General features: G+C 41.1%; 1 protein-coding gene across 1 annotated transcript; it reads right to left on the reverse strand.

Moving 5' to 3' along the window:
- Window positions 1-11,867: 11,867 nt before the first annotated feature.
- Window positions 11,868-18,058, reverse strand: LOC149065415 (uncharacterized). Its single transcript, XM_089254233.1, has 4 exons — window positions 17,949-18,058; window positions 16,247-16,394; window positions 14,267-14,311; window positions 11,868-12,084 (listed from the first exon to the last, which is right to left on the reverse strand). The coding sequence occupies exons 2-4, from the start codon at window positions 16,377-16,379 to the stop codon at window positions 11,960-11,962; spliced, it is 303 nt and encodes a 100-aa protein (XP_089110359.1). The 5' UTR covers window positions 16,380-16,394; window positions 17,949-18,058; the 3' UTR covers window positions 11,868-11,959.
- Window positions 18,059-19,332: the final 1,274 nt, after the last annotated feature.

The raw sequence follows: 19,332 nt of genomic DNA on the forward strand, positions 1-19,332 counted from the left end.
ACAATACACAATACAATAATAATTATACAGGGCTCTCGGCTACTATGACCATCCCCTGATCATTATATATAATTAAAAAAAAAAAAAATTATTGAGAATAGAGATGCCAGGATCATAACAAAAACATCTAGGAAATTAGAAAAAAGAAATTATGCCTATCAATTATACATTAACAGTCAATAATAATAAAAAAAAATAATAATTGTCAAAATTGAATGATAACAAAAACCATGAATAATACATTGTCGCAGGTGATGACAACAACAAAAGCATAAGAATCATACCACAAATAATGACAACAATAAAAGTATTGAAACAAAGCAAAGAATAGTAATACTGAAAAATTTATACACATACATATATATATACACACACACATATATATATAGTGAGTATCGATAGGATGAAACTTGAATACCAACAACTAGACGAAACGGGAACTACGAGTGACGAAACGTTCAAAGAGAGGAATAATAATATTAGGAGGAGTCGACGCAAAATCTCGCCAACAAGAGACCGGAAAATGAAGATTGCGGAAAGTAGCATTACGCACAGAATCATAATGACTGCAATAAAAAAGAAAATGAGAAGCAGTTTCCAAATTGTTACAATGGCTACACAATGGACTATCCGCCCTATTAATGCGATGTAAATACTCAAACAGAGGAGCCCTGTTACAGAGGAGCTTGTAAAACATATTTTCAAATTTACCGGACGAAAAAAAGGATGAATACAATTTGCAACAATCATAAAATGGACGGAAATCAGGAAGTGTATTTTTAAGTGATTGAGTGAAATATTTTTTATATCGGGATTTAAAAATTGAGATCAGATCTTCTGGGTAGAGGCTGGAAGGGGTTACACGCTGAGAAGAAGCCGCAGTGCGAACGTGACTATCAATAATCTCATTAAAAGTAATGCCGGAGTGACCAGGGACCCAGATAATAGAAATGTGATTAGAAAGAGAGCTTGTGAAAACAAGCTGGTAATAAAGAAGAAAAATGACTGTAGGAGAATGGAATGAGAACGCTCGTGCTGCAGAAATAACAGATTTGGAGTCTGAGATTATGACAATGGGTTGCCGAGAACCAGGAATAAAAAATCGGAGGCCAAGAATGATTGCAAGAGCTTCCCCGGTAAACACAGAAGAGCTAGAATTGATAAACCATGTCTTGACGACGTTAGTTAAGGGACAGAAAGCACCGCAGACAACTTGATTTTTCTTAGAGGCATCCGTGGCGATGATGATGGAAGATGGGTCCAAGGAGTCTAAATAGTGCTGGAACGAAAGTTGCAAAGAACCATGGGGGAAACTTTTCTGAAAATCCAAGTCATCAGTGATGAAAGAAACGTTTTGAAGATGCCAAGGGTAAAAATCAAAAATAGGTTGAAGAGTGCTTGTAAGATTGAAATCAATAGTCTCGGAAAAATTTTCCATTTTCATCCTCAGAGGGGGGGCTAAACGTCTGAAACCTGAGTCCCACAGATTAGAAGGGCCCTGGGAGGGTGACGCCGTTGACCGAATGCAAGCAGAGCCACATCGAGATGAAAGGAGTTCAGTAAGAGTCGGTAATGCCAAAATCATTCTCATTTTGTCAATTCTAGTAGATATAGGTAGACCTAAAATCGAACGCAAAGCAGAGTGATAAATAATATTAATTTTAGAAAGAGATGAGCGAGAGGAATTGAACCAAGCATGTGCACCATAGCATAGAAGACCAGACACCATATTTAAGATAATGGGTTTCGTATACCTGCAAGGAACATTTCGAGAACGGAATGCGATGGACCGACAAATATTTAAAATAAAAGTGCCTTTAGTTTTAATTGTACTGAGTTGTTTCGCCCAAGTCAGAGATCTATCAAAAAAGACCCCCAGAATTTTTATGAAGGGATCAAAAGGAACAGACACTCCACCAATTGTAAATGTAGGAACATGAAAGGAACGTTTCCTAGTAAAAATTGAAAATTTTGACTTGGGAAGGGAGATAGTGAGACCACTGTCTTCAGCCCATTGCATAGTCTTAGATACAGCGAGAGTAAGAGAAGATTCAGCGGAGGATCCATCCGAACTACATGCGGCCAGGAAAATATCGTCCGCATACAAGAAGAGATGAATGTTAGGAGGCAAGTATGAAGGTAAATCAATCGTAAATAAAGCGAACAGAAGAGGCGATAAAGAAGAGCCTTGAAGGAGACCAGTAGTAGGAGAAAACGTACTGGACTTCCTGCCTCTCCAGTGAATAAAATGGAGACGGTTGATGAGGTATTCATAAAGCCACGATAGAAATTTCTTATCGAATCCCATTCGTGCTAATTTGTTAATTAGAAGATCATGACGAACCGAATCATACGCTGCTTTCAAGTCTAAGGCAATGAGATACAAGACATGAGAGTTCTTGAAAGCATCCCAGATAGTGGACACAATGTCTCGTAAACATGATTCTGAACCAGTTTTGGGGCGAAACCCATAAAAGCAGGAAGAGAACAAATTAAATTTGAATGAAATCCAATTTAATCTAAAAAGAATGAGGCGTTCGAAAATTTTGTTCACAGTGTTAATCAGAGTGAGAGGTCTAAAAGCGGAGGGTTCCGATGGTGAACGGCCAGGTTTTGGAATAAAGACAATTCTGCCTTCCTTAAATGAAGGAGGGATATAATTTGATGACCATAAATCATTGAACGCATGTAGAAATTCCAGACCTTTTTTTGGAAGACTTTTATAGACTCGTAGTGGGATACTGTCTGGACCCGGAGTACTCGATCTACCAGTCCGAAGAGCTCGCAATAATTCTATATTTGTAAACGCCATATCCATATGTTCACCGAATGAATGAGGGGGCCCCACAAAGACATGAGGGGGAACCCTACGACCGCACGGGAAATGATGATCTCGGAAGAGGTCAATTTGATCAAGAGCGTCGGCATAAGAGTTTTGGGCGATGACAAAAAAAAGATGAGAGTTATCAAAAGATTTGTTTGCGACGTATCTATGACGTCTTAGTGTTGAATAAATCTTGGAAGGCGGAGAGAAAGGAAGTATCTCATCTGAAAGAAGTTTGACTCTCAGAGTGCGAAGGTGGCACCGGAATTTAGCAGACAACCGTTTGTATGAGATCCAGTTGTCTTGAGAAGGAGAAAACCTAAAATGACGAAAGGCCAGTTTTTTCTCCTTAAGGAGAAGACGCCCATCTTTATCAAGAGAAATACGAGGGTAACGAGGGCGCCTGGTGATAAAGGAATTATTTTGAACCATTTCAGAAATGGAAGCATAGAGAGTCTCAAACGGTGCGTTAGCGGAAACCCTACTTAAATCTTTAAGTAAGGATGCCCAACGAATTTTGTATGAGTAGTAGATATTGGAACTTGACAATGAGGAGAATGAGATCATAGCAGGAAGATGATCACTACCAAATAATGATGACAACGGTGACCAGGATAGTGAACGATGAACCTCAGGCGATGAAAAACACAAATCCAGATAGGATTGCGTGGTAGCACCATAATAGGTAGGGCAAGTAGGAGGAGTAAGGCAAACATTATTGGATAAATACCAGTTATAAAGAGCTCGGCCAGCAGTTGAATCAAAATGCGAATTCCACGCAGAGAAATGGGCATTAAAATCACCAAGAAGAACAAAGTCCCCGGAAATAAAATTGAAAATTTCATTAATAGCTGTGAAAGAGAAAGGAGATGAGGGCCGGTAAGCATTGATGAGGTATAACGGACGATCTGTAAAAAATATTTTGACAATAAGGAGTTCAAACGATGAATCCACTCTTTTCCAAATAAATTGGGAGGGGTAGATTGAACGAACTGCAAGTACAAGACCACCCCCGAAATCGTCAGGTCTATCAGCACGATAGATATGATAACCCGGAAGGAAGAAATTTTTTGATGGCTTCAAAAAAGATTCCTGAAAGCATAAAGCATCATAATCTAACATATAATTATGTATCGCTAAATATTTAGATGAAATACCCCTAACATTCCATGAGATAATCTTGATATTACTGTCAACATTATTCATTATATAGCAAATAGTAAAAAAAAAAGGTAAGGAAAAAACATAAAAATAACCGACTTTAGGGGAGGGAAAAAAAAACAACAAAACAAGTTTGAGCACAATAACAATGAAATCTTTTCACTGAATGCAGAAAGAAAAACAAGGGGGGAAAAAAAACTACGCACATAACAAAGGCAAAAAAGACAAAAAACATCGCTATCTACTTGATAACGATCGGGTGCGGGGGCACTCAAGTTCAGGATTGGGGCTCAGACCCCTTTTTTTGTCTTTTAATTGTTCGGCGTTGCTTCGCTCTTTCCGCGGGCGAAATGGAGAAATCATTACACTCGAATTCACTAGAAACATCGGAGATTAGACCTTTCTCAGATGATAGTGTGTCATTACCGTTTATACCAGAAGGACCGGAGGCCTCCATGTCCATAAGTGCACCGTCTGAAGCTGGCATGCACGTATTTCGGAGTGATGACTGAATTGAGCTCACGATCACCGGTATCAAGGATTTAATTGAGTTGTGGAGAGATTCTTGGAGACTGGCATTTAGCTCCTTGAGAACGATTTCTCTAAGAGCGTTTACCTCTGCATGAACAAGGGATCTGATCTCCTGTTTCAAAGAGTTAATGTCCGACGAAGTTGAAATATTGGCTCGACCAGCATACGACGTATCATTGGATTTGCACCTGGCTCGCGCAATGTTTATGGGGACATAATTTTCAGCTTTGTATTTGAGGACTTTCGCTTCAAAAACAAATGTCGGGCAATTACGGTCAGTGGCAAAGTGAGAAGCTTTGCAGTTTATACAAGAAACAGAGTTTTGACATTGGTCATAGTCATGGTTATCGCCACCACACTTTTTGCAAATTTGATTAGTAGCTCTGCAAAACTTTTTTCTGTGCGAATAGTTAAAACACTTTTGGCATTGTTTTGGTTGATCTATGAAACGGCGTGGATGGAAAATTAGGAACCACAATTTAACCTCACTTGGTATATTTTTACCAAGAATCGTGACTAATACCGTCTGCAAGGGATTATTGTCTTTGATGAAACGACGGACACTGATAACCTGGAGGTTTTCACTTTGGAGCTCATCTGCGATTTCGCAAACCGGAATATCAGAAGGGACATTATTGAGAACAAATTTAGATGAGATGGATTCTGTGAGAAGGAAAGGTTTGACAGGAATATCAAATATATTGACTATCTTCAAGATCTCCTTAGCTATTTGTGGATCACCTGTGGTAATCAGAAGCTCACCGGCACGGGTGAAGCGAATTTCATGAATATTTTTGGGGTTTGAAATTTGGCCACAAATGTATTTCTTCAAATCAATGGGTCTTGTTTTCGGAATAGCTTGCGGACCGGAAAGTTTGACAGTAAAAAGACACGCTAGTTCGGAATGATCGATGATATCCATGTCGCAAATCGAGGACGACCAAACATTAAAAGGGTTAGGCACCTTACCTGTGCTAGACGAAGCGAAGGTCTCTGACTTGGCAGAATTCATGGTTGTTTGGAACACTTTAATACTATTATCCAGAAAATCTATGAAATTATCCTTGTTCTTGCGAAGGGCATTGTAACCACGTGGGGGAACAGAGCCCTTACCTTGAGTCCGAACTTTATAAGATTTCACTTTAAATCGAAAAAATAATTAACGAAATATCAAAATAAATAATCACCGAACCACTAGAAAAGTATAGAATAATTCAAACACGTTGAAAGGAAAAAACGAGAAAAAAACAATTTTTTTTTTCGAAAAACGCGAATTAACACTAAGGAACTACCACACGTGCCTCGAAAAAATATATCACCGGAAGCCGACACAACATGCAAGTCTCAAACACACAACACTAGTCACCTTTCGATCGAAGATAAAATAAAAAAAAAAAAAAAAAAAAAAAAAAAAAAAAATAAAAAAAAAAAAAAAAAAAAAAAAAAAAAAAAAAAAAAAAAAAAAAAAAGGGGATCCCGTCGTTATCTAACGATTGATACGTCCGTGACTTCACCAAGATAAAGATTACTTCTTTTAAATAATAACAATTGTCGTTGATAAATAATAATAACAATAATAAATACAAAAACCATAAGACACTAAAAAATATATGTATATATACACTCCGATTTTATCTGCTTAACAGCATTTTTTTATGTATCTGGATGATTACGGGTTGATTATGATTACGTGAACGCAGAATTTTATTAGATGTTATTAGATGAGTGGTGACCATAGGTCCCGTATTTCTTGGATTTGATCAATGTATTTCATAATATTCGGTCACGGCCGATCAAACACAAGACCAATGAAGCTCATGGAGAAAAGAATAATAGAAAGAATGGTATTATATAACCTCTCTCTCTCTCCTTAAAGCTTGTATCACTGGAGAGCGGGGCTAACGAGAAAGAATTTAGCCCCGACTGGAGAGAGTATGACGTCAGTGGTCTCTGCCTTGTCAGTGCTGAGAACGGTGTCCCTAGGGTGACCATACGTCCCGTATTTCCCGGGACAGTCCCGGTATTTTCTCTTTTTTTGGCCGTCCCGACTTTTTGGCAAAAGTGTCCCGGTTTTTCGCGTATTTTACACGAAGCCTATTTGAATTTTTATTCTTTATTGAAGTCGAAGATTGAAATTATTTTTCAACTCAAATTATTTTATGATAGTTATAACTATATATGGGATATTAATCTCCCACATTTACCTTGGTAAACGTTTTTTTTTTCCGTGGAATACATTTTAATCCACTGCAATTCGCAGTAATGCATCATTTCCCGCCATTGTGATTTTTCTGTAATTTCAACAATATTTGGCAACTTTGTTTGGTTTTGGCGTCGTTTTTGGCAATAATTGGCGATGTCCCGTATTTTCCCGTATTTGGAATCCCGATGCCCCGTATTTATCTCGAGGAAATATGGTCAGCCTAGGTGTCCCCAACATCATTCGTCGGTAGATCACGTGACTCGGTGAAAACACACACAATCTTCGTTATTTTCATGCCATGGAGTTTAAAACAATAAATTAAGGAATTTCAGAATCAATTGAGATAATTCCAGAATTAATGAAAGAAAATATTCTAGGATTAATGTAAGTGAAATTATACAATTATAAGTGATAATTCCAAAATTAAAAGTGAAAGAGATAATTTAAGTGATAAGAGATAAATTAAGTGAAAGAGATAATTTTAGAATTGATGAAAGAGATAATTTCAGTATTAATGAGGTAATAATAAAATTAATGAAAGATAATTCCAGAATTGAAGAAAGAGATAATTTAAATTTCAACATTGTTGAAAGAAAACAGTCTAGAATAAATGAAAGAGATAATTCTAGAATTAATGAAAGATAATTCCAGAATGAAGGAAAGAGGTAATTCCAGAATGAAGGAAAGAGGTAATTCCAAAATTAATGAAAATGATAATTCCAGCATCAACGAAATACTGGGGTGGTGCAATGTTAAGATGCTCGTCTTCTACTATGAAGGTTGCCGTCAAGGTCAATGCGTTCGAATCCAGCCAAAAGAACATCGGAAAAGTTCTTTATCTATCGAGCCTGGGGCGACCGCAGATCAGTGCCGTCTTAAGGCATGGGCACGGCTCGGTGGCCTCAAGAGAAAAGGGAGGCTCACATAAATGAGATCTGTTAGAGATTTTTGAAAATTTGCCTGGTAGGGCCTCAGAAAAATCATTTGGTCCGGGGGCCCATGATGCTCTTAAGACGGCCCTGCCGCAGATAGATGATGCCTTCATTTCCCACCCAACTCCGCTAGTTGGAAATTGCCATATGGCGATATATGACTGCAGTTGGTGTGCTGTAAAGCATCAATGAAAGATAATTCCAGATTGGTGGAAGTGAAAATTCCAGAATTAAGGAAAGAGATAATTCCAAAATCAATATGAAACAGGTAATTTCAGCATTAATGAAAAGATAATTTCAAAATAAATGAAAGTGATAATTCAAGAATTAATGAGATATAATTTCAGAATCAATAAAAGAAATAATTCCGGTATTAATAAAAGAAATAATTTTAGCATTAAAGAAATTAAAGAAATAATTTTAGCATTAAAGAAATTAAAGAAATAATTTTAGCATTAAAGAAATAATTTTAGCATTAAAGAAATAATTTTAGCATTAAAGAAATAATTTTAGCATTAAAGAAATAATTTCAGCAATAATGAAAGAAACAAATCGCTAGCTAAAACACAATATTTAGAAACTGAACTGCACATTTGAATCGGCAAATTGCCAGGCATGAACCGTGTTTTCACCGAGTCACGTGATTTCCTTGCATTCGATGTCGCTGCCGTCGTGGCTGTTGGATGCTCCCTCCAGTAATGTAAGCTCGATAGATCACACAGATAAAGTCATGTGATCTGTATCCAAGGATGATGTCACTCTCCGCCATCCCGGGGCTAACGAGACAGAGAGTCTCTTTCTCGTTAGCCCCGCTGCCATCCATACGAAGGTTTTTAACAGCTGATTGATGCGAAGATATCTTTAAGAAAAAAGAGAAAATTCAACTGCCCTTGCGGTGTCGGGAATCCAACCCACGTCCTTTCACTCTCCCGGTGAACGCCCTAGACCACGGAAAGTGAAAGGACGTGGGTTCGATTCCCGACACCGCAAGGGCAGTTGAATTTTCTCTCTTTTCTTAAAGATATCTTAGCATCAACCATCTGTTAAAAACCTTCGTATGTGATCTCTAGCTTCGTTGGCTTCATGTTGAGTCGGCCGTCATTCGGTTAACTCGTCGTTTTAGTGAAAATTATAATTTATAAAGTACTTTAATAATTCACTGTGAAATTTTTCAATCAATAAACGTGAATTATGTATCAATAAAATGCCCTTTTTTATACAGTGAAACCTGTACGAGGCGGAACGTCTAGGGACTGAAATAATATTCCGTTTTATAAAGGTGCAAATCAAAGCCCTAATCACTGAACGGACTATATTTTGATTCCGTTTAAGACAGGTTTCCATCTCATACAGTGTCCGCCTTAGACAGGTTTCACTGCATATGTTTACTTTAGCTGATAATATTTCTCCGACAAAAAAAATGGAAAACTAAGATTAAATACACGAGAAAATACTCGCAAACCAAGGCGTTCGTGAACCAAGGGTTAACTATATTTACTTTTTATCCACTGCGATGTGCTACTAGTATAGCAATTTCCAATTGGTGGTGCCTGGACCTCCTCAGGGGTCCCATGGTCTTTTTATTAGGGGTCCACGCAGTGGCGTAGGAAGGCGGACGCGGGGGGTGCGACCCGCACCGGGTACCAGCTCTGAGGGGGGTGACAAAAAATTGCCGGTTTTGTATTAATGCGCTTTTTTTGTTACATAAAATAGCATGTCAAATAATTTACACGGGCGTTCACAATCGTTAATTGCAGCAAATTGAGGGTGAACGATGTGATGCTGTAGTAATTTAGTACTATTGTGTGGTCCATAGGCGTACGCAGAATTTTCTCGGGGGGGGGGGGGGTTAAATCTTTTCCTGCAAAAGAACACTGTAATCTCTGCTTTAGAACCCCCCCCCCCCTTGCGTAGGCTAATGGTTCTGTCTCGTTCCTTTTGAACTGTGCTGGTGCTCAAGTAAACAAACCGCCGGTTCTGGTGACTCATCGTCTCATCTTTGCCACAAATATCATTCGCCCAGAGTCGTTCTGTGCAACAAGATGATATTTTTAACCCGAACATCATAATGAAATTCAAAAAATCGTCAACGAATAAGGCAAATACCATGAAAAACTAAGAAATTCCTTATGCAATTTCGACACGCTATGGGTGTCGTCTTCAGAGGATAAGAATACCACACTGACCGAGTTTCCCACTTCATTGATTTCCAAATCTTCCATCTCGGTTGCTCAGCGGAAAGAAAAAACTGTACGTCTGTCCAAGCCAAACGTCGTGGCAAGAATGAAGCGAAGCGCCTCCGTGTAAGTAAACTCGGTCAGCGTGATATTCTTATCCACTGAAGACGACACCCATAGCGTGTCGAAATGCGTAAGAAATGTTTTAGTATTTCCTGCTATTTGCCTTTTATTTGTTGCCTTATATATACATTGGATGAACGCAGATGTCGAGGAGATATGATCGAAGTGTTCAAAATTTTCAATGAGATGGATAGAATGCACCATGAACTTTTAGTACACCGCCAATCGACTGCTTTTACAAGGGGACACCAGTATCGATTGGTGAGGGACAATGCTAGATTATGGTGTCGCAGGGAATTTTTCTCTAATAAGGTTGTTAATAAATGGAATAGCTTACCACCGGAGGTAGTAAATTGTAACACAATTGACACGTTTAAAAAGAAGTACGATAAACATGTTGGGGTAAATCGAGAAGCCATCCATTCTTAGATTAAGACAACCATAATATTCTTTATGGGCATTGTATAGTATTCTATCATGCATATATATATTGTTTATAATTTGTGTTAATTGCATTTTTAATTGGGTTGCTGTATTTTTGAAATATATGACATCCATATTTTTATGGGCATCTGTTTATCAGCCACCTCGTTGAGCAGTTTGCCTAATGTGGCGTTGTATTTGTATTTAAAAAGAATAAATAAATTACTTGAAAAGAAAATTCAAAAAACGGTCAAAATCAAATTTGCACGCAAAATCCCGGCTGTAACGTTGGTAGACTGCAGTAGTGATATTGTTATGATTTGACAAAAACTTTACTTGTGGAGATCTCTCTCGATATGAGTATGACACGTTGTTTTAGTTCTTCCACAGTCCATTAGATGACATTGCTATCGCATCGCATTCATTAATAAATGTGGGGTCCACGACTAAAAGTGGGGGTCCATGGCAGACACCAGAATCCCGAGTAGGGGAGAGAAGGTCCACTAGGTAAAGTATTAGGGATCCGCTGCTGTAGTACTTCAAAGGGTAATTACCAAAGGGATACCAAACTCCTTGTTTAACCTGATTGTTTTCGTTATGCCTGACCTCTCATAGGTTTTGAAAATGTATCTGAAAATTCACGACTAGGAGTCCCTAAGGTCTCATGCTGGGGCCCCCGATTTATTTTTTATTCCGCTTATATGGTCTCGCACTTTTGTGTATACATTTATCAGGCCGTAGCGGGAAGGGGGGTCTGGTCCCCCCACCGAAATGTGAGAAAAGGGAAAAAGATTGCCAAATATGTTGTTTTATCACTTTGGTCCCCCCCCGAAACGAAATTTCTGGCTACGGGTCTGCATTTATACTGGTATATGTTACTACAGACAACACAAAGGAGCATGGGAAGATGTATGCTAGGTATCACAAGGGGAGATAGAAAACGAATCACTTGGATAAAGAATCACACAAAGGTGTATGATATCATGGAAAGAATTGAACTTTTGAAATGGAAATGGGCTGGACATATTGCAGGACCACAGATGGACCACAAGTATTCTAGAGTAGTACTCCCTAAGGAGCCTCTAGGTCAGTGTTTCTCAACACTCGCCGGGTCCTGATATCAAAGGTTAAGAACCACTGCTTTAGGTACCCTAAAATAGGGGGGGGGGCCCTGAACTTATTGTACAATCTGATTCTCTTCGTTATATGTCTGACCACGCACGGTTCTTTATTTGCAATTGTATATGAATGGACATGCATGACTAGGGGTCATTTAAATCCCATGATAGAGACCACAATTATTATTTTTTCTTCTTGTAGCTATAGGGTTACTATAAAGCTGCACGATGGTGAAGAGTGAGGAAAGAAAACATAGAATTTTGTTCGAATTTATTCTACTGGCGTTTGAACGCAATATTGCGTTCGTGATAGTAAAGGGGTTAATGGCTTACTGGGAGGGAAAAAAAAGCAGAAATATATAACTGGAGCGAAGAGCATTTGCAAGAGTATTTATTTTACTTTCCATGACAGAAAAACAATTGACGTCTTCACACAACGTCGCGACCTCAATGAGATTGTGGCTTTTTCAGAAACGTTTGTGCAAAGTAGCGAAGAAGTGCAGGATCGCTCCGAAGAAGTAAACTACGCAACATGTGCCAAACGTCAGGATCACGGCAATGCATACAGCTAACCACATGTTCCCTTCGAAAGCTGTACAAGGAGAGAGACAAGAGTCAGTTTTATACGATTTTTCATTTCTAACATTGAGTTGTACGAATATCAATATCAATACATGCTCAACCCATTCCTCGCGAACAAAATGTGGCCCGTGATTAAAAACCTAATTTTGTGAAAATGGACCAAGCAGCACGTTTACGGCACAGATTCAGATCACTTAAAGTGACGCTCTGTGCAGCTCCATATATCACTTCAATGGCCTGCGGAACATTCGCAGGTCACTTGAGCGGGCCGCGGCATATTTACATCCAGACCAACCTTGACCCTCGCTCTGTCCCACAAGGGATGTAAGTTCGTTTGGCGTAAGGTCATGTGGGTCGAGCGGCATATTTACAGTCACTTGTATGACTGGGAAATGATAGAAACACAGCAAGACCATGCTAATAACTGACTAGAATTTATTAAGTAACATAGTTAAACAGAAGTAGTAGCAGTACTAGTGATGATCACATTCAACTCGTGACAATATGCTTCAAGGTCGGCGTCGCACTAGCCGCGCATGCTCGTTGTTATGCAGATTAATCGGGAGTGTTGCCAGATCACAACAGAGTGTTCCGCGGCGCCGTTCCAGGCTACTTAAGCAACCCACGGGACATTCCCAGACCATTTGGTGACCCACGGCACATTTACATATCACCGTGGCACAATGCAAGATCATTAAAGCGGCCCGGGGGCACATTTACAGAACACTCGAGTCACCAGGGACCATTAAGTGGCCCACGACACGTTTTCAAATCAATGAACTGGCCCGTACTGTTGGGGTGGTTGAACATCCTTTATCTAAACACGGCCTACCCGTGTAGGCAACGGGGGGCAGAGCGGACCCTTTCAGTGAATGACCAAAAAAAGCGTGTAAGCATGTGACTGACCAAAAGAGTCAACTAGAGAGAACGGACCTGGTTAGTGAGCGGCCAAAAGAGTGACTAAAACAAAAGAGTGACTTAAGCCCCGTTCACATGGGAAATAGAAAAAACGGGTTTAAAACCCGCTTCAAGAATTTTCACCAAACCTTACGGAGGGAAAAAAGTCGCCAAGTGGGTGCTAGCACTCCCAATGCTACCGCAATCTCTGCACATGTGAACGGGGCTTTAAAGAGTGAAGGACCCAGTCAGTGAGCGACCAACCAAAAGAATAACCTAGAGACTGGTGTATTTACAGGTGGGGAGGGGGGGGGGGAAGCTGGTTATAATAGCACAGGGCTGAAAATTTAAGGAATGTGTGGTCAAGAAAATTAGACTAAAATGGCAGAACGGTGGCAAAGACCATAAAATTCATGTCTGTGTGGGTGGTCCTCGTTAGAACGGAGGGGTTCGTGGATCACAAAACGGGTTAACAAGACATCCCCACACATACACACTCCGCCGGACCGAAAGGGGTCAAATTGTTGACCCTTTCTGTCGGCCACGCGTTTGTGCACCATAAAGCATACATGCTCAACCCGTGACCCTCAAAGTCATCTGATGTGGCCCGTGACAAATAACAAAACCACCCAAGCGGTCCACGAAAGATTATCAAACCACTCAAGTGGTCTGTGTCACATCTCCAGATTACTTCAGTGGCTCACGCGAATATTCAGATTACTTCAGTGGCTCACGCGAATATTCAGATTACTTCAGTGGCTCACGCGAATATTCAGATTACTTGAGCGACTCCAAACGCATTTCCAAATCACTTGAGCGATCCGCGACACACCTCCAGTTTCCTTAAGTAGTACGTGGTGCCACAGTGGTACATCTGCATATTACATAATTGGCGGGGCCGGCACATTTCCAGATCAATGGGTGGGTCGTTTCACACTTACAGATCGCTAATTGGTTTGTGACACATTTACGGTGCATTTTAGCACGGCCCGCTGCATTTATAAAGATCACTTAAGTGGCTCTCGACACATTTCCAGACCGTTTAAGTGACTCGAAGCGCATCACCAGATCTCTCAAATTGCCTGCGACACATACTCAGAACACTCAAGTGGCTCGCGGCACACTTTCAGATCACTTAAGTAATTCGCAGCACATTTATAGATGTCTCAAGTGACCCGCGGCACAGTTTTGGAATAACTCAAGTGGCCCGCGACACGTTTACAGACAAATGAAGTGGCCCGCACTCCCGAAAAGGTTGATCACTCTTGGTACAAAAGATACATGGAGATACTCACCTTCCGTGACGAATGTGATGGTCTGGTTGCTCAAGACACCGATATCTGCAAGTGAAGAACAAGAAGATAACGTTAATGGGCTACGAGAAACAAGTTGCGGCAATAAATCGTATCGATCTGATCCGCCGGCCCTCGGAGTCATCTGATTTGGCCTTGAGACATTAAACATAATTTTTGTAAAAATGAACAAAGCGGCACATTTCCAGATCACTTGAATGACCCCCCCGATGCAGTTTAAAATCACTTGAGTGGCCCGTGACATGTTCCCAGATCACTTAAGTGGTTTGTGGCACATTCTCAGATCACTTGACTCACCCGCGACATACTTACAGACCACTTGAGTGACCTGCGGCACAGTTTCAGAGCACTTAAGTGTCACACACCCCCTTCTTAGATCACTTAATTTCACCGATTTCAGATTACTAACCAGTGGAATATTTACAGATCATTGGCGAGCACCTAATCTACCCGAGGTAACTGAAGTGGCCCAGGGGTCTTACAAATCCCACAGCACTTGATCGACCCGTGGCACAGTTACATATCACTAAAGTGGCCCTCGGCATACTTACAGATAACTACAGTGACTCAGGGGTCGTAAAAATTCCACATCACTTGAGCGGTCCGTGGCACATTTACAGATAACTTAAGTGTGACCCGCGGCACAGTTTCATAGTTCCTAATCGACCACAGCAGCACATTTACAGATCACTTTAGTAACCTGCGCTGGTGTTCTGGACAAGCCCAGACACGTTTTCAAATCAATGAAGTGGCCCGCCCTTGATCTGGACTTTCTCAACCCATGGTCCACGAGCCGAATGCAGCCCTCAGAGTAATTTGGTGTATTCACGACCCAAACTTGATTAGTAGGGCCTTCCGAGAAATGTAGAGCAAATTCGCGAACGGTCATGGGCTATTGAGCTACGGGTCGCAGGGACTTCCGAGATGAGTCGTACAAATCCACTTGAAACCAGAGGCTTTTGAACTATGGGTCACGGCCCAAACTTGTTACCTTTGCATGAATTTTTTAGTGCTGCTACCTACTTGTACATTTTTTGGACGGCCTGTGACGGGACTTTTTCATCGGGAAAATCTATTCGCATTCGCGCCTCGGAGTTGAAAAACTACAGAAAACCAAACTTCAGTCGACCACCAACTGTGGGGTCACTATGAGCCTCGGTCAAAAAGTAAGCATTGAACAGGGTTCAAAGGTTAAAACAAGGGTTTTTAACCTACGGGTTGCAAGCGCTTCCGAGATGTGTCGTTTAAACCAACTAACAACCAGGGGCTCTTGAGCTATAGGTCCCGACCCAGACTTGATACGTAGGGACTTTCGAGATGGGTCGCACTGTCGCCTTAGGTCGTACAAATCCACTTACAGCAGGGGATTCTTGGTCACGACCACAAATTTGATTCGCAAGGAGCTTCCGAGATGGGCGCTCTTGAGCTATGGCTAGCAGGTAATGCCGTCTTAACGCATGGGACCACCCGGGGGCCTCAAGAGAAGAGGGGCCTCACAAAAATGAGATCCAGTTGAAATTTTCTAGGATTTGCCAGGTAGGATTTGCCTCCGAAAAACCACTCGGCCGGGGGGGGGGCATGATACTCTTAAGACGGCCCTGGTAGCAGGAGCTTCCGAGATGGGTAGTATAAATTCACTTACAGCCTAAGGCTCTTAATCTGTGGGTCCCAACCAAGACTTGATCCAGATTTGACTCCCGATCGTTCAAATCCACTTACAGCCAGGGATTCACGGACTATGGGTCACGAACCGAACTTGATTCTCGGGGATTTGCAGACGAGTCGTACAAATCCGCGTACAGTCCTGTTATAAATGCACTTATTCCGTCACTGGTTTTACTAAATGTCAAAACAGTCCCCCATGGGGGTCACGAATCTGATCATTTTTTGTTGATTTCGGGTCGGGGTTGAAAAAAAAATGTCGAGCACACCCCCCCTGGGTCAAAATGACCCGATCCTCACCTTTGAAGTAGTTGACATCGTCGATCTCTTCGCTGACGTTGCTCGACCAGTGACTTGCGTCCGACTTGGAACCGGAAGAAGCGCCAAATGTCGCCAACAGCATCGCGTATGGAATGATATGGCGCAGAGACATCCTATTCGTTTGAACCTTTTGGACAAAAGAATAACAAACACCACACAATCATTAGGTCTTTTTTTTTTTTTTAGGAATAACAACAATAATAATGCAGTATATCTACAATATTGAATTGGCAACCCTGTCAGATTCCGCAGTGCACACCTGCACCAACCCGCTAACAGATTGAAGTTAGTCCTAATTACTTTACTCCCCCCCCCCGCCCCCCCCAGACACCGAGGGTGCTCAACCTTTTGGAGGGGACCACTTCACTGGAAAGTAACGCTTAATCATCTGGAACAGCGCCGTCGCAGATCACTTAGATGCTTTGGAACTCTGCCGTGGTTCACTCAAGTTATCTAAGAATGTTCGCGGGCCACCCAAGTGATGTATAACTGCACTGCGAGTCATTTCAGCTATCTGGAAATGTGCCGCGGGTCACTTAAGTGATCTCTAAATGCACCTCAGGAAACTCGAGTGATCTCGAACTGTGACGCAAATTACTCAAAGTGATATGTGAATATGTCGCGGGTCACTTGAGTTATATGGGATTTCACCGCGGACCACCTAAGTGATGTGGAACTGTCTCGCGTATCACTTCAGTGACACTGGAAATGTGCCGCGGGCCACTTGAGTGCTCTGGAACTGCGCCGCAAATTACTCAAGTGATATATGTGAATATATGTCGCGTGCCACCTGAGTTATCTGTAAATGTGTCGCGTGCCACCTGAGTTATCTGTAAATGTGCCGCGAACCAATTGAGTGATCTGGAACTGTGCTGCGTGTTACTCGTGCGATCTTTAAATCTGTCGCGGATCACTTAAGTTACCTGGGACTGTGCTGCAGGTCACTCGGGTGGTTTGTGAGTATGCTTTGGATCTCATAAGTGATCTGACCGTAATTGATCTGTAAATGTGCCACGAGTCCCTTGAGTGAACTGGAACTGTCCTGCAGGTCACACTCACGTTTTTACACGCTGTTTTGGTCACTCTTTTGATCGCCCACTAAGCTGGGTCCCTTGATTTCTAAATCCCTTCCACGCTCTGACACTCTCTAGGTCACTCTTTTGGTTTCCATTGACCTGACCCCTCGCTATGTGGGTCACTCGTTTGATCCCACACTCTTGTGTTCACTGACATAACTGTGAGACCTGTAGGTCACTGACCTAGTTCCTTTCTCTCCAGGCAGAGACAAATTTATGGTTTTACCGCTTGTAGGCCACAAAATTTTTGCGACCCTTCTTACATTGCAATGATTATCTTGGCCCACTCATTCCTCAAATTTGCCGCCCTTGCCCGCTGTGCCCCTCCGGTAAATACTGCTGTTAATAAGGCCCTGGGTAGAAGAATGCAGAAATCACTCGAATTCGTTGTAAAGAGACTAGGTGCAAACATGCTTCGGAGGAAACGTGTTTCGGAAGCGGGCTCTCATAAGCGGAAGTGTCCGGTCTAATCAATTGAAGGGGGTCATTGTAATAGATATGCGAGAGAATAACATCGAAAGTTTCAAGCTGAAATGCCGAATGGCGGTATGTGCATGAGCGTTTTATCACACAAAATAATAAAAAATAAATTCACCGATACTGACCGATTCACCAGTGATAATCGTTGCCGAGGTTCGACTTGAGACTCACCGACAGAACCCGTCGAAACACTTGAAGAAACAGCACAGCCTTTGAATACCAGAAGTTGATGACTTCAAAAAAATTCCTAATATTTTATTTTTTGGTTGGCTTTGACTTTCGCGGTTCTTTTTCCGCGAGTTTTTTTTTCAATTTCATCTTGTTATTCCATGGCAATAGGGCGCACATTAGTGGTGACGTCACAACCGGCAGCGCTGATTCCAAACAAACAGGAGCTGAGCGAGATCATAATGGAAAACGCCATAGGAAGTAGACGATCCTCCCTTAGAGGAGAAATATACAGTATATAGAAATATAATATTTCTTCTCAATGATGCTATCCGTTCACGTGCGTTTGGGCTAATCGCTCTGAATATGCAGTAGAACCTCTCGATAACGGACACCCATGAGACCAGAAATTTTTTCCGCTGACAAGGAGCAACAATATGCAACGGAACCTCGTTTATACGACTTTTTCATTTACACGACATTTCGGCTTCTTTGCTATTGGTTCCTACGCATTTTAATATCTGCAAAATTGATACGCCGGTGATTATGCATAATCACCAATCGTCTCGATAAAGAAAGTTTGATTAAATTTCACTAAATTTTTATCACTTTTACCGGCCATTTTATGGGTAATTCCTAAATAAACCACTCACGGTATATCCGTGGGGACGGAGTGGGAGCCAAGTTCGGTTTGTGGTGTAATTCACAAATAAAGTTAGAAAGTCTGATAAATATGAAAAATTTATAACCTTTGTATGATATTATAAACTTTCATCTCATCATTAAACCAATTCATTGTTTTAACCCGCACATGATACGCATGGCCCCCACATCCTGAAGTAGGGCCCCTAGGCTAGGATCTTTTACTGGCCCCACGACTAGACTTTCACGGGGCCCCTTTATAGCGTGAAAAAACAAAAAATGATTAAAATCACCCCGGGCTGGAGCCTTGTCAGCCCACCCCTTGTGGGGGGGGGGGCATGATGATACGTGCACCAAGCATATTTTGCAATAAAAATTAAATTTAAATAAGTGTGAAGAGGATAAAAACACTCATAACAACATTATCAGTCTTTTAATGTTACTTTGTCTTATCCATAATGTCACAAGGTATCAACAAACAAAATCAACACACGTTGCCATTCGAATTCGCCATCCTGGAGCATTCAGTTAATTAAGCAATTAATTGATGATTTATCATATTTACTAACACGAGCTTGGGACATAATCTTGTTGAATATGATAAATTCACGATTTATGTCAAAAAGTTAATAAATTGGAGTTTTCCTCATTTTACTGTCCGCTATCGAGAGTGTTCGCTAACGGGGAGTGAAATACAAT

The sequence above is a fragment of the Pholcus phalangioides genome, unplaced genomic scaffold (assembly GCF_987345545.1).
Source record: "Pholcus phalangioides strain wild (caught in Gottingen) unplaced genomic scaffold, Ppha-v1.0 ptg000040l_1, whole genome shotgun sequence".
Classification (NCBI taxonomy): domain Eukaryota; kingdom Metazoa; phylum Arthropoda; class Arachnida; order Araneae; family Pholcidae; genus Pholcus; species Pholcus phalangioides.

Coding starts and splice junctions, on each gene's coding strand:
- LOC149065415 (XM_089254233.1), bottom strand. CDS start 16,379: ATGTCTCTGCGCCATATCATTCCATACGCGATGCTGTTGGCGACATTT. Junction 14,312..16,246: donor CGATGTCAACTACTTCAAAG/GTGAGGATCGGG, acceptor CTTCACTTGCAG/ATATCGGTGTCTTGAGCAAC. Junction 12,085..14,266: donor CATCACATTCGTCACGGAAG/GTGAGTATCTCC, acceptor CTCCTTGTACAG/CTTTCGAAGGGAACATGTGG.